The sequence below is a fragment of the Phyllostomus discolor genome, chromosome 2 (genome assembly GCF_004126475.2).
Source record: "Phyllostomus discolor isolate MPI-MPIP mPhyDis1 chromosome 2, mPhyDis1.pri.v3, whole genome shotgun sequence".
NCBI classification, from domain to species: Eukaryota; Metazoa; Chordata; class Mammalia; order Chiroptera; family Phyllostomidae; genus Phyllostomus; species Phyllostomus discolor.
The window spans coordinates 195787912-195803602 of NC_040904.2; the positions used below are offsets into that span (position 1 = coordinate 195787912).

The 15691-nt window shown below is 53.5% G+C and overlaps 1 protein-coding gene across 2 annotated transcripts in view; it reads left to right on the plus strand.

Annotated features, from left to right (window-relative positions):
- Nucleotides 1–15691, plus strand: part of VWF (von Willebrand factor) — a 122105-nt gene that overhangs the window by 37270 nt on the left and 69144 nt on the right. For both annotated transcript variants that reach the window (XM_036019418.1, XM_028532222.2), the window contains exons 11-16: nt 2639–2775; nt 3269–3407; nt 4485–4585; nt 8568–8763; nt 9376–9591; nt 13308–13548. In XM_036019418.1, the coding sequence (XP_035875311.1) occupies nt 2639–2775; nt 3269–3407; nt 4485–4585; nt 8568–8763; nt 9376–9591; nt 13308–13548 (1030 nt within the window). The remainder of the gene's footprint in view (nt 1–2638; nt 2776–3268; nt 3408–4484; nt 4586–8567; nt 8764–9375; nt 9592–13307; nt 13549–15691) is intronic.

Here is a 15691-nt window from a genome sequence, read left to right on the forward strand (position 1 = left end):
CCAATTTCTTACTCAGATAAGAGTGCTCTTGAGAAAACAGAGAAAGGTTGGAGGAAAAAATTCCTGCCCATTTTACTGTGGCAGGGTCAAGACATTTGACACGAAGGACCGTATCACAGTGTTTGTGGAATGACGGCGGCTTCTGAGAAATAGCCATTGGAAAAGGCTTTCCTGTGACACTAGTGGATTGGGGATTCCAGCACGTTCACAGCCCACTGGGCTGAGCCCAGGCCCCTCCTCCTTTCCTGTTCTGCCCTGACTTCCATGAACATGGCCCCTCACTCCCGCCCTTCTTGGGGGACATTGCAGTGGGAGAGCATGCTGTTTATTTCTACTCACGGCCTTCTGACACCAGATGTGTGATTTTTTTTCTCCCCACACCAACCAGTTCTCTGATTTTCTGGCCACCGACTGGGCATCCTACAATTCAGTTCTACTCTGACAGTAGCTACCAGAGTTAGCACAGACCTTGCAGGCAAAGGGCTCCGTCCCGTAGCCTGCTGCCCACTTCACATGCCAATCACAAGTACTGGGTCCTTAGGGTACCCACTTGTGTCTGACTTGGCTGTAAATCAGCACTTCCCACACGACCCTTGTCAGGTGTGATAATTTGTAAGAGAGGCTCACAGAACTCAGGCAAACACTTGACTTACTATTACAAGTCTGTTACAAAGGGCATTATGCAGGATTTGTAGGGTGAGGTCTGGAAGGAGGCTGAGCAAAGAAGCTTCTGTCCCCGTGCAGTTGGGGTGTGCCATCTTCCACCATGTGGATATGTTTGCCAGCCCGGAAGCTCTCCAAACTCTGCTGTTTGGGGTGGGGGGTATTCTGTGGATGTTTTATTACGTAGGCATGATCAGTTAAATCAATATGCAGTCAGTCTCCAGCCCCTTTTGCCTCCCTGGAGGTTGGGAGGTTGGAGGTGGGACAGAAAGTTCCAGCCCTCTCTAATCACACCTTGATCTTTCTGCCATCAGCCCTCATCCTGAAACTGTGTAGGGACTCACAGTGGCTTCCTTAGAACAAAAGATGCTCTTGTAACCCAGGATGTTCAAAGTGTTTTAGAACCTCTGTGTCAGGAACCAGGAACAAAGAGTAAATATATATAAATATCTTATTATCGTGGAGGGCAATGCTGATGAGAATGGCCTGGGGCCTCCCTTCTTTCTCCTGATTTCTTCCGGGCCTGGTGTGCCCTCCTGACCCCTGCCATGCTGGAAGGAGTCAGCTGCCCTGGGGCCCAGGCAGAGGGACCTAACCTGGGGTATGCACCCTGACCCCACCCCTGCCTCCAACACATACCAAAGGAGGGCCACACCTGGATTTGAGGCTGAGTGGTCTGCCCCTGACTGCACCCCTGCTCTGCCTGGTGTGTGTATGCGGGCACTCGGGGGCAGTTAACGAGTGCCCATGGAGTTGGCCTTTGACAGATGGGCAGCTGGAATCTCCCTGTGGCCTTGGGGACCCCTACTGTGTGTAGGGTCCAGCACCAGCTATAAGACCCTCCCAGGGGAAAGTAGGTCAGTCCAATGGAGGACAAGTCTCTGCTATTTGGAGACTGGGGTACCTCAGTTGGGAACATGGGTCCCTACTTGATGGAACAGCTGTGGTGCGTGTCTATATTTTTCTATAGAGTAGGCATCAAAGGTGAGAGGAAGTACGTCAAGGGGGGCTGGGGAGGATCCAGATGCCTGCTTCAGCTTCATTGGCCATTGTGGGCCTTGGAGACGGGGCTGCCTGAGCTGGGGAGGGGCAGTGGGGACCACTGGAGACACTGGCAGAGGCCCCCTGCGTGGACACTCTGCAGGATGTGTGATGTCTGGTTCGAAGTGCACTGGGTCAGCAGCATGGGGCCTGGAGGAGGATAGAGTAGTGGTTGGGTGGGGGGTGAGTTGAGGGCTCTGAGTTGCAGAGTGATAAAGGGGAGTCCTCATCCCCACTCACAAATGTGTCAGCCTGGGCTGAGGAGCTGGCTGGCTGGGGGTGAGGTCATGGGCAGGTGGCCTCTGGGCCCCCCACTGGCCCCTCTGGAGTCACAATATGGACTCACCCATGAGGAGGCCTTACAGCTGCTCTTCAGCTGAAGGGGTGAGGATGGGGCCCTGACCTCTGCACTGCTGAACTTGGAGAGTGCCGGCCTCATCCCTCTCTCCTTGGGGGAACTCCAGGCCTTCCTAATTGGCCTTTCTGCCCACTTGCAATCAGGGACTCTCCCGGGTGGGGCCGGGTCCTGGAGTTCCCACAATGCTGGTGCAGAGAAGGACCTCCCCTTGGGTGGAGCACTCTGCAGGCTCCAGGCGCCTGACCCCAGTGGAGCCAGAGCTCATGGGCGTGGCTGTGAGGAAGGACTGGGAGTCGTGGTGAGCTGAGAGCCAGGAGCTGTGAGTTCTGGTCCTGGAGTTGCCATTGACTGAGAGTGGCTCTGTCACTTCCCTTAGTTGCCCCCTTGATAAAATCGTGCATTGACCTGAATGATCAAGTGGTTTGAGGAACGGGGTCTGACTTAGAGTCTTCTTGTAGAACTCGCAGACGGTCTGTGGCATTTTGGTGAGGGCCCCTCATGCAGGCTTCCATCTTTGCCACTCGAGGCTCCCCCTCCTCCTCCTCACACTCTTCCCCCTCCTCTGTGCCCCTGCAGGGGAGTGTCTCATCACAGGACAATCCCACTTCAAGAGCTTTGACGACAGGTACTTCACCTTCAGTGGGGTCTGCCAGTACCTGCTGGCCCGGGACTGCCAGGACCAGTCCTTCTCCATTGTCATAGAGACGGTGCAGGTGAGCTCTGCCAGGTGCCCTGTCGGGAGGCAGACCGGGGAGGGCAAGGTGGGGCGAGGCGGTCCATCCTTACTGAGCTGCTGTGTGCACATGTGGACTTCATTTCTCCAGAGAATGGAGTCAACATGAAGACATATAAAGTACATAGGGCTTCCCCTGAGGGTCCAAGTCCCAGATTCAGTAGGCCCAAGGAACAAGATAAGCCAGAGGCCTGGAATTTCATATGAAAGACCAGACCCAAACAGGAAAGGACTTGGGAGCCATGGGAAGCTGGGCAGGGGGGTAGACAAGGCAGCGCCGCCTTGTTGCACAATTCCAGGAGGCACCACTTGCAGAGGTCGGGCAGTGAGAATGGAGTGGTTCTGTGTGAGAAAGTCAGAGGCTGCCTTTCTCTTCCCCAGGGCTGGAGTCTTTCTCTCAGTCTATGGGCCTAGGCTGGGGCGCTGGGCGGGTGTGGGTGTAGTGATGTCACTCTGCACGCCCCTCTTGGCAGTGTGCTGACGACCCTGATGCTGTCTGCACCCGCTCAGTCACTGTCCGCCTGCCCAGCCTGCACAATAGCCTGGTGAAGCTGAAGCACGGAGGAGGAATTGCCGTAGATGGCCAGGATGTCCAGCTACCGCTCCTGCAAGGTGGGTCCCTCCTCCTCACCTATGGCACCCGCCCCCTCAGCAGCACTCACTGCCGCCTCTCCTGTGGAAACATGGGAGATGCTATCATTGGAGGGCAGGCTGGGCATTCTTGGCATGTGTCCTGCAAGAAAGAAGGGCTTCCTGGAGGAGGAGGACAAGTGGAGGAAGATGGCTGGATGCTGGAAACAAGGAGGCTGCTCCAGGCCTGGGAGAAACTATAGACAGGGAAACAGAGCCAAGAGGATTCTCGCTGAGCTTGAACCAAAAGGGAGAATTGAGGGTTGGGCTTCATGTTTTTGTCCCACTCAGAGGTGGAAAAGGGGCAGAGGCTGTTACTGAGAAGTTGGGAGTGAGGTGGCTGGCTGGTGATGAGTAAGGCCCCAGGATGTCATGGGGCAGAGCCAGGTGACCCTATGACCTACGACAGGGAAGTATCTACCTGTCCAGTGATTTGCAAGGCACCACTGTGCCCTTTTACCTAGCATAATCTCAACCTTCACCCTCTAAGTGGCTCTCAGCCCCCTTCTCTCTTCTCCTTGGCCACTGGCCACCCCATGGCCTGTTACCCTGGCATGGTGTACAGCCGGTGACCGTGGGCCGTGGGCACGCAGCAGGCTTGTGTTACTTTAACACTGCGTGAGTCTGCTCATGAGGTGACAGCTTCCTCCAGTGCACACAGTATCATTCAACTGAGAGGACTGAGTAACTTAGCAGAGGGGCCGGGAATGCTCGGGTGTTAGGGGTTCAGTGGGAGACAGCCTAGACGCAGGACACCCGTGCTAGCTAAGGATGCACAGGCCTCTGCCGCTCTCTCGTGGCAGTAGGGGGGACGGCAGGCTACAGCAAGAATACAGAGGCGCCTTCTTGGGGAATCCTATTTGTACTTCACCCATCCTGGCCACCCTTCCTCCTGAGACCCCCTTAAGGTCCATGGACGTCTCCATCTACCCCATCGCTGATTGTTTTCATTGCTACAGTTCTTTGTGAGGCACCGCAGTTCTCCCCCCAATACATCTGCCTGACCTCATGCTGCCCTCTCCCCATTTCAGCCTGCATTCTGCCCCTGCTCGCTTTTAGGTGACCTCCACATCCAGCACACCATGATGACCTCTGTGCGCCTGAGCTACGGGGAAGACCTGCAGATGGACTGGGATGGCCGCGGGAGACTGCTGGTGAAGGTAGGCCCCCTGCCATCACTGCCTCCCTGCGGCCCAGCCTTACAAAGTGCCCCTTGTGCTCCGGGCAGAGTGGCTTTGCGTGTGGGAGAAGAATTCATCTCTCCACGGACCCTACGCCCCCAGAGCAGGGAACAGGCCTCTCTTGTTTATGAGGGGCTGGGGTTGCTGTCGGGACCTCCTGGGGTGCTCTGGGGATTCTCATGTCTGGGGGCGCTGCTCTCCCCAGGACCTTCAGAGGCAGCGGGCTCCTGAGGGGCTGGGAAGTGCAGGTTTGCTGCCTGGCCTTGCAGCTGCAGCTAGTCCTGGGAGCACGGGTGTCCGCGGGTGCCCGCTGTGGGCAGCAAGGGAAGGCCAGGTTGGCGCGCACAGCTAAGACTGTGTCATGTGCACCCTGGGGGACAAAGCTGTGCCACTGCCTGGGAGGGGCTGCACTGGAAACCACCAGGTCCTTCGCACTTCCGTTCACTCTGAAGTCATGGAGTCATATCTGGATAGCGGTCTGCATATTCCACAGAGCTTCCAGATGTGTTTTTCTCTGGGAATTTCCCTAGCGAGTATTGTCCCTGCCATTTCACAAACAAAGCAAGCAGGGTTCCTGGGGGCGGGGAGGCATGTCCAGCACCACACACCCACGGCCGGCGGAGCTCCGCAACCCGAGGACGGCCTCCTGCCCGCCAGACCAGAGCCGTGCACTTCCTTCCTGGTCTTCAGGTGCCTTGGTCCTTCTAAAAGCGATTGAGGACCTCAGCATCTTTTATGAAGGCCATATTTATTGGTACTTAACAGATTAGAAATGAAGTCAGAGACATTTAAAATATGTAGTTATGAATTCATTTAGAAATCATCACAATAAACCCACTGCACATTAATATAAACAGCTTTTTTTTTTTCGGGGAGGGGGATAACTATGTTTTCCAAAACCAAAATAAGTAGTGAGAAGGACACTATTGTTTTACAATTCTGCAAATTTCTTTAACGGCTGGCTTAATAGAAGACAGCTGGTCTGACCTCCACGCCTGCACTCTGTCTTGTGCAATATTACATGTCACATTGTTTCTGGAAGACACCACTTCACACTTGTAAGAGAATGAGAGGGAGAGAGCCAAATAACGTCTCCGGATTCTGAAAGTATTTTGGCCTTGCAGGACCCCTCGAAAGGGCATCAGAGACCCCCCATGGGTCCGAAGACCACACTTAGAGAACTACTGCCCTAGGTCATTCATAGGATCCTTGGGGAGTCTCCTTCTGTGTCCCTGGGCCCCTAGTCCCACTGGGCTGGTGGTATAATCCTGTGATGGGTGTCTGGGGTGTCCCTCATGAGATCCTGGTTTCCTCCATCCCTATGGCATCATCTTCCTCTTGTTTTAAAGTCCCCAAGAGAGTTCCAATTCAACCACCTTTTTTTCCACCTTTTGTAAAACAAAGTAAATCTTATGGCCACAGACTACAGAGCACGAAGAGATCTTGTCAACCCCTCACTCACAGTTGGGAATAAAGAGCCATCACTTCTGGGGCAAGAAAGTGATTTGCCCTGGGTCTTGGGGTTCTTTGGTTATAGAGCGAGGACTCAAACTTGGGTTTCTGATGCCACCTTCTGCTCACAGTCTTGGAGGTGCTCCATTAGTCACTTCACTGTGTTGGGAACCTCCCTATCTCATGGGGGCGCTCTTGATCTGTGTGGCTTCTCTGAGTCCTCAGGCCTGTAACATCTTGTCTGCATGGCAGTTCTCTTCAGGTTCCTCTGTTCTCTGTCTCTCCTCCGAGGAGAGATGGGAAGCCTTCTTTTTGTAGAAATGGGATGCAGGGTATCTTTGGGGTTGGGTTTCAGTCCAGTTAGCTAACAAAAAGAGGACTTCATTGGTTGAGATTTAGGACATGAGCGGATGACCCGTGGCTGTGGGAACATCCTCTGTGCATTGGAGGAGGAAAGGGACCCGGGAGGTGGCCGCATCACCATACTGCCCTTGGGTTTGTGGGGGCTGCCCAGTAGGGGGTGCTAGCTGGAGGCAGGAGGAGGAGCAGGCTGAGCACACTCAGCTGGAGAGAAGGCTGGTGCAGTGCTGCAGGGGCTCCCGGCTCTCCTTCCCTCCAGGTGAGGTATAGATGCCCTGTCGCTGAGGGCCAGGCAGTCTAGGCAGTGGGGTTCTGCTGGCTATGACACAGCACCCAGCTCAGCCTTGGGAAGAGTGGTGTAGAGGGCAGGAGTGTCCCTGATCTGAACTTTATTTCAAATAGCAAGTGTGTTCTTTAAGTCCCTGCTGTGCGGCTACTGCAGGCCTGGCAGCCAGTCCTGGCCTGGAGTCCACCCACTCTTCACCCTGGGTGAGTTGAGTCCTGAGACAGACCAAGGAGACAGAAGAAGATACCACTGTAGAGAGTGAGGGGTGAGAGCGAAGGCAGGCCTGGTGGGGTGAGCAAGAGGCCACTTTGAGTTTAGGAGGTCACTCAGGCCTGAGAATGAGGAGGAAAGAGGATGCTGAGATGTGGGTGAGGAGGAAGAGTGGTCACCTATTTTGCTGCTTTGCCCAGGGCTGGCCTTGACTGTTGGCGCTGCATTCCAGCCTGTGCCCGGAGGAGAGCCTCGTTCACTCACAAAGTTGTTCAGTCACTTGTTCCAGCTCCTTTCTTCAGTGCAGAATTGTTTCGTGTCCACAGGAGCTATTGGAGAGGCTGCGGTTACAACAGTGAAACTAAACTGATCAGAACCCTTGCCTCATTTAGTTTAAATTCTAATGGGGGCAGACAGCCAATACACAGAACCAACAAGTAAATGATACCATGTATTAGAAGGTGATAAATCCTGGGGAGATCAATAAAGCAGAGAAGGAGACAAGAATGCCAGGTCAGCGGGAGTTACATTTTAAACAGGCAATCAGGGAAGGCCTGGGTGCCAAAGGCGGAAACAGGGTATTTGTAAAGCAAATGAGGAACCATTACCCCATCATCTTTCTCATTCATGATATTTCCTTGGGTACGGTTTTTATGGGTCTTGAACCTGTCACTGTATTGTTCATCCTGCATTTGTTAAGTCAGAGCTGGAAGCTGGAAGGGGTCATCCAAGGGATGACCACTCAGTCTCGTGCCAAGTGCAGGCGGGTCTCAGAACATAGGGCACTCACCAGGCTGCATTCATTGCGTGCAGAGCTGGAGGCAGGACTCTAGGGCCCCAGCCCTGCACCGTCTCTGAACCAGGACCCTCTCCATAGCCCTCAGCAGATGCCCCCAGCTGTGCTGTGTGAGAGGCAGGCTCTACTCCCCAAGCTGTTCCTGTGTGTGCAATTTGGGCTCAGAAGGAGTTTGACCCCAGGACCCCTCCAGGTCACCCGCAGCAGGCTGCTCCAGAGTCCTCAGTGACCCCGCCTCCTCCGATCACAGCCCCTAGAGTCCTCTTGGCTCATGGCCTTTTCTCCTCCATGACACTCAGTGGCTGAGTTAAATACAGAGAGGAAGGTGGTCTCCTTTGTCACCAAAGGTGAGCTCTGAGAGGACTCGAACCATAACCAACCAAGCCTGCTTAGCTCACACGTGTGACGGATATGAATGTTCAGTAAAAACATGTTGACTTTGCACTTGACCCAGTGGGTGCCAGGGCCCATTAGCTCAGGCATCCGCTCCTGCGGTCCAGGGTGGCAGAGAGCACACTGGAGGGGGCTCCACCTGGCTACTGGCCCCAGCTCTGTGACCTCAGGCAAGTCCCTCACCCTCTCAGGGACTCTGTCGCCATTGGGAAATGACTGGATACTCTCTACAGTTCCTTCCAGAGCAACAGGTCTCTGCTGACTTAAGACTGGGAATGGAGCTGGTGGTAAACGATACTGTGCTTAGCTTTCCTTCTTTCTTCTGCAACCTATGGCTTAGCTGCCGGTTACTAACTTCTTATCTTTCACCGGGGAGCGTTTTTTATTAAAACCATCTCACTCGCGAAAGCAAGCCGTGGCTGCTTTGGCGGCAGGGGCCTCAAGGTGGTCTGCTCTCCCGGCAGCTGTCCCCAGTCTACGCGGGGAGGACCTGCGGCCTGTGTGGCAACTTCAACGGCAACAAGGGCGACGACTTCCGCACGCCCTCGGGCCTGGTGGAGCCCCTGGTGGAGGACTTCGGGAACTCCTGGAAGCTGCGCGGGGACTGCGAGGACCTGCGGAAGCAGGACAGCGACCCGTGTAGCCTCAACCCGCGCCTGGGTACGTGAGGGGACAGGGGGTGGTGGGGGTGGGGGGAGGGCGGGACTCCACAGAACCCTGAGGTCCCCACTGTTGGGTGCGTTCCACGGTACAGGGCGCCCGTCACTGGGGGAGGGAGGCGCTCGGTTTTTACTGTCAGCATTTGCTTGTCTACCTCTGGACTGCTCTTTACTCTTCAAAATTCCTTTATGGGGCACCCTCTGCTGGTCACACCCTGGGAAAGCAAAAAACAGGACATCGTGGTTCGCGTCCCTGAGCTTCTCAATTTGTCATAGCGGCCCTCACCCAAGCTCTGAATTAAATTATCGGCAGATAGATGCACCGGGATGGCCGTTTGCAGATTTGTCTGCGGAAGCACTTCAGCCCTGCACGAAAGTCCCCTGCTTACCCAACCCATCAGGGAACAAGGTGTGCCCTGGAAATGCAGCTGATTCTGTACTTAAGCCAAACGTAATTAGGAGAGGATATTGGCTTCGCAAGATAAATCGCCGAGAGTCCCAGAGCCAAGCACTCGCTGCACAGGGAGGAAGGAGCTGGGATAAGGATTTCAGAGTACAGTCCTGTGGCAGGGCCCTCGCCAAGCCCTCTCTCTCCTTCCCCTCTTCCCCACAGCCAAGTTTGCAGAGGAGGCATGCTCTCTCCTGGCGTCCTCCAAGTTCGAGGCCTGTCACCACGCCGTGAGCCCCCTGCCCTACCTGCACAATTGCCACTACGATGTCTGCTCCTGCGCCGACGGCAAGGACTGCCTGTGCAACGCCGTGGCCAACTACGCCGCTGCCTGTGCCCGGAAAGGCGTGCACGTCGCGTGGCGGGAGCCCAGCTTCTGTGGTGGGTGCACTCCCTGCCTGCCACCCCCTCCTGGAAACCCAGTGGATGCCCTCCGTCTCTGTGCCCTTGTTCTTTGCTTAGCACTGTCTGCACATTCCTGCGTTCTGATGAGTGTGGGGTGTGGGAACAGTTCATTCGCAGCCACTTTCCCTTCCCATCTCCCAGCAAGACACGGTGGTGGGGACTGGCTCGCTCACAGGACAGTCTAGCCATTCCGACCTGTTTCAGGAGGGCGAGTTGGACTCCTTACCTGGAGGCCTAGAACTCTGGTGTCCCTGCCCAGCAGATATTTCCTGTGCCTGCTGCCACCTAGTGTCGGCCACTAGTATGGCCTGACTGTGGAATGAGTGTGTCTCTACATCCCTGGAGGGTCTATGAAGGCAACTGGATAGGCACCTACCAATCCTTTCCTATAAACTTCACGCAAACCTTCGGAGGACTTCCGGCCCAAATCTCAGGCATTGTATAATGTTATATGAAGTGGAATGACATCATTGTCCCAAGCTGACTTTAGAGTCCCACTCTGCCCTGTTTAGTTGCCAGCACTAGAGTTGGAATCTATCTGCCTCACATACAGAGTGGCTGGACTGTACTCACCTTTTGCTGTAATTGCTGTTGGTCTGGGGACATTTGCCGAGTGCCCAGTGTGATCAGGAAATGGCGGTGATATAGACCTGAACCTTCCTTTTAGAGACACAGGTGGGACTGCTTTCCTACTAGGTGCCTATCACACTGAGTAAAGTGATAATTAGATTACTGCAGAGGCAACCAAGGAAGGCTTTCAGGAGGCAGTGTGCTTGATCAGGCTTTTAAAAGACAGCTCCCCCCCTCCCTTTGGCAGAAAAGAGCTGTTTCCAACGGTGGAACCGTAGCAGTGATGTGTTGAAGTGGGGAGGATATGTAATGAGTGTAATGGATATTCTGATTTTTAGGGCTCGGTGGATGTGTTTGGAGACAAAAATATTGGTGGTCTTGATGGAAGCAGAAACATAGGAGCTATGAGAAATGGCGAAAGGACTTAATATCATGTGTCTGAAGAGAAGTTTAGACATGGGGTTTGCTGAGCCAGCTCACGTTTTGAGTGTAAGCACACTCCCGCAGAAGAGGAGCAGAGATGCATGCAAGGACGGAGGCAGACGCAGACAGTGCTAAGCAAGGAACAAGTGTGTGGACTCGTGCAGCTATGCCCCCTCCTCCCTCTAGCTCTGGGACGGCTCAGGTCCAGCAGCTGGACGGACTAAGGCTGAGCCCTTGTCGGCTACTTGCCTGTGACTTCCCAGCTCTGTGATCTTGAGCCCTTCCCCTTCGCCCGACTGGACTTCAGGTCCTCATGAGAGTTTGCTGTTTAAAAACAGGGGGAAGTAATGAGGGGTAAAGGATGTGATGTTCGTGAATCTGCTTTGCTTGTCCAACAGTGTTAGAAATGATGCAATAGCATCTGAAGGATCTCCTAGTTTGGGACATTCTCCTAGAATGCCGAGGACTTTCTGAACTAGTCTTTGATCGCCCAAGAGCAGCTGTTCTTGACCCCCACCAATAGCAGCTTTAGCAGGGACTGAGGTTGGGTCAGAGGGTCCCTGACTCCCGAGGCTTTGAGGCATGGCAGGAAGTGCGGGGCAGTGGGAGGAGGAATCTGTCTCTGTGGGTTTATGTGGAGGTGAACCAGAGAAAAGGCAGCCGGATGGCCTTGGCTTGTGCCTTGGAGCCCAAGGTGAGTGGGCAGGACCACTGGGTTCACTTTGTTTCTTAAACCACTGACTCCATCCAGAAGAAGAAGTCACACCAAATGCGGACACTCACGGAGCAAGGACTGATCACACAGCTATGTGTGGGATGCTGTGAGGAGATTCTGGAGAAGCGCTCACATTCGTTATCCTTGTAAATTGGTTGTTTCCTGTGGGAAGACAGGGCTATGGGCTCCCTGAAGGCAGGGGCCAAGTTTTACCATCTCTGCCTCCCCAAACCTAGCACAGCCCTTGGCACACAGTGGGAGCACCCCAACTGTCTCCTAAACAAAGATGGGCACCTTTCTAGGGAAGGAAAAATTTAATAAGGCTCCAAGCCAGTTCTATTCTCTATTCTCTAGAGACAGACAGTCTGTCAGAGAATAGAGGCAGCTCTTAGGGCCAGCTGTTCCTTAATGAGTGAGATGTGCCCCTTATCATTGTGGGCTCAATGGATTGGAAGTGATTTCCATCTTTATTGTCCAGCTCGCTCCCATCTTCACCCACCCTTGCCCTAAATGCTCATCCGATGATCCAACCTCTCTGCTGGTTCAGGGAGAAATCTAGAGAGCTCTCCCTCCCCCCCCTCCCCCCCCCCCCCCCCCCCCACCTCCACCAGCTCCTCTCAAATGCCAAGCCCAGAGCAGCTGCAGGAGGCGGAGTCTGCAGGGAACCTCTGGAGAGATCCCCCATCCTCATTTCTGAGGTTCGGGGCAGGGCTTTCTTTGACGGCTTCTGTGAGTGCTCCGTCATTGGGTTCCACTGTGGAGAGGACTCTGACGGAGAGGGGACAGATTCTGATGGTCCCGGGAAGAGTGTCCCGAGTGGGGGTCTTAGTTCTTGGACAACAGTGGATCAGCAACAGGAAAGCATTTTGCTCCCCACATCTCCCAGTAACGAATCTCATCATCAGGGTGTTCATGAGACCGCTGTGAGCACAGAAAGTGGGGTACGTGTCGGCCAGAGTCCAGGAGGGCCAGGTCTTCTCAGGCCCAGACCTGTCTCAGGAGCACCCCTCCCAACCGGAGTCTGCTGAGGAGCTGGGGCTGTGTAGTAACAGCAGCGAACGTTTACCACGTGCCGGGCATTGCTCTAAACATGGCAGCTCACTGAGCGGCAGCTTGCTGGGCTGTCACAGGTGGGGAAACTGCTCCAAGCCTCCTCATGAACGAATGGCAGAACTGGGGCTTGAACTGGGAACTTGGGTTTCTGAGTCCCCTCTCTGAGCTTGGCCATACGTCCTTCTGGCTTTTGTCTGTTGTGCTATTTCTGTGTGGGGGGCCAGGGAGACGGAGGGCTGTGGGTAGGTGTGAGCTGCCCACTGCGCTGGAGTAGGTATAAGGGTGTCCCTTCTCTTCGTGACTGGTGTGCCCTCAAAGCATGGCTCCTAAGGAACTGTTTCCTTTTTAGAGCCTAATGGTTAAATGCATGAGCTGTTGGATCACAGAGAGCTGGGTTCAAATCCTGCCTCTACTTCTTCCTGTGATCCATGACCCTGACGAGTCACCTAGCTTAATTGTCAGTTTGCTCACCCATACGAAGGTGGATATGAGACCTAACTCACTGAGAGAGGCGTAAAAGGCATACAACCTGTGTGAAGAGCAGGGCATACAGTAGGCACTCAGTAAATCATGGCCATTATTGTTATTATCACCATGGGAGAAATGCCCTTGCCCATCAATTCTAGTTCTTTTTAATATCCACAGCTTCGCTGTCCACCAGGATTTCCACTGTGTCCCAGGCTTTGAGAATTCAGAGATGCCTGAGCGTGGCCTCTGTGGTTAACAGGGGAAATGTGTGTATCCCTAACAATAATGGGCATTTGTGAGAGTAAAAGTACGCTCTGCTCATAGTGGGAAAGAAAAGCAGTGGCCATACAGATATAACTCGGGGGTCACAGCTGCAAGGGGTGGTACCCCAAGTCCTAGAACCATAGTTCTCATCATCTTAATGTTTCCACTGAGGTCTTCCTTCCCCTCCCCTCTCTCCTAGCGCTGAGCTGCCCACACGACCAGGTGTACCTGCAGTGCGGGACCCCTTGCAACATGACCTGCCGCTCCCTCTCTTTCCCGGATGAGGAATGCGATGAGGTCTGCCTGGAGGGCTGCTTCTGCCCCCCAGGGCTGTACCTGGATGAGAGGGGAGACTGCGTGCCCAAGGCCCAGTGCCCCTGCTACTACGATGGTGAGATCTTCCAGCCCGAGGACATCTTCTCAGACCATCACACCATGTGGTGAGTGCAAGCACCAGGGAAAGGAAGTGGTCCTGCGAGTCCTTCATGTCACAGACGGGAAAGCTGAGGCTGCAAGGAAGGAAGGGACTTGTCCAAACTTGCACAGGAAGTCAGGGCAGAGCTGGGACTTCACCCAGGTCTTCCGACTTTCTTACGACACAGGGAACTAGAACTGCAGGCTGGCGGTAGGGTTTCTTGAGCTTTATTACCAACTATCATGTGTTGGGCCCCATTTCCCCTCTCTGGGTCTCAGTGTCCCTTTTTCTAGAACAGGAAACAGGAGCTCTTCTTGTCCCCCACCCCTTTAGCCTCTTGTCAGTGTCTCCGGTCAAAACGTATGAACCAGGAGAAAAGACATCACAGAAGTGTTGCCTCCGTGGTGCATTGCTGACTTGCTTCCTGCACGTCCCTCAGAAATAGTTCTAAGTGGTGCCTGCTTCTTGCTGCCCTTCACCTGGGCCCTGTCTCGTGGCCAGCTTCAGCAGGGTTGCCACGGTCACAGAAGACATTTGTAGCAGAACCTTCATTGGGTAACCCTTCCTTGGCACCTGCCTTGTCTCTGGTGCTGGGTTAGAGGCGGGGAATCAGAAGATGAACCAGACAGTGCGGGCCCCAAAGAAGCTGACAGCCTACTGGGGAGACCAGTCCCACTGTCCTGATTATGGGAGATTTCAAACTGACGTAAAAGAGAGAGAATAATGTAAGGGGCCTTGCTGCATTCCTCCCGGCTTCAGTGAGTGTCAGCACTTTGTCATTTTTAACTGATCTATTCCCTCATCTCCTTTTCGGCTGGAATAGTCTACAGAAAACCTGAGCTATTTTTTCTTTCTTTTTAAAAAAGATTTTATTTATTTATTTTTAGAGAGGGGAAGGGACAGAGAGGGGGAGAAACAGCAAAGTCTGGTTTCCTCTTGAGTGCCCCCCACTGGGCACCTGGCCTGCAACCCAGGCATGCACCCTAGACTGGGAATGGAACCAGCATTGCTTCCTCTTTGGTTTGCAGGCCAGTGCTCAGTCCCCTGAGCTACACCAGCTAGGGCCCGAGCTAGTCTATTATCTTATCTGAAAATACTCCAATATGTATTTCTAATAGATAAAAGTACTTTAAAAATCCTAACGATAATACCATTACGAACCTAAACATTAACAATAATTCCTTGATAACATCTGACATTCCATCCACATTCACTTTTTTCTGCTTGTCTCAAAATATTTATTTGTAATGGGTTTGTTCAAATCCAGATCCAAATGAGGTCTGCACATTGCATTCGGTGTGAAGTGGTTTCTCATCATTCCAGTGAGATTAATGTGCAGCCCCTCCCAAATTCATGTACCCAAAACAGGTTATTTAGACTTAAGAGAACCGTGACCTTTGGACTTGGATTTCAGCAAAACGTGAGGTATATCCCTCCAGACTGTGACCTCCCCAAGAGCAGAGAACATATGTTAGGGCCTGATCCCCACCACCTAACGCAGTTCTGGCAGAAAGTGGGTACAGCTGATGTTTCGAGGTAAAATAACTATAACATTTGGTAGACCACCTACATCAGAGACATAAAAGACTCCACTTCTTCAGAAGAGGGGAAGATTACTTCCATTTGGGAGGAACTGGGGAAGACCCGAGGCACGAGGTAGCTCCTGAGTTTGAGGGGGATTCTAACAGTAGGCGGAGGGTGGAGTAATGGGAGGCAGGGCTGAGGTCCTGGGGCTGAAACGCAGGAGGAGTGCTCATCCGTCACCAAGGTCAGTACATGCGGGAAACGTATGTTTATGAAGAAAGATGAGACTGGTGGGAAGCTGGAGCCAGTTTCAGGGGTCTTGGAAAGATAGGGTGAGAGCTGATGCTTGATCAGCAGGCAGTGGAGACTTGGAAGGTTTGAGCAGAGAAGAAATCGGAGCAAGGTGTCGCTTCGGGGCATGGATTCTAAAAGCTGCACGAGGTACGAAGGCAGGGAGTTTAGTTGTGGGAAGATACTGACAGAGTCTGGTCGAAAGGTGGCAAGGCCCTCGGCAAGTCATAGCAGTGGACATGGAGAGGGGGGACGGAAACTAGAGACACTGGGAGGTTCCCAGACTGTTTGGGGGAGAAGGTTTGTTGAAGAAGGCCCCAGGGATTTGAACTTGAATGCTTGGGAGGACAGTA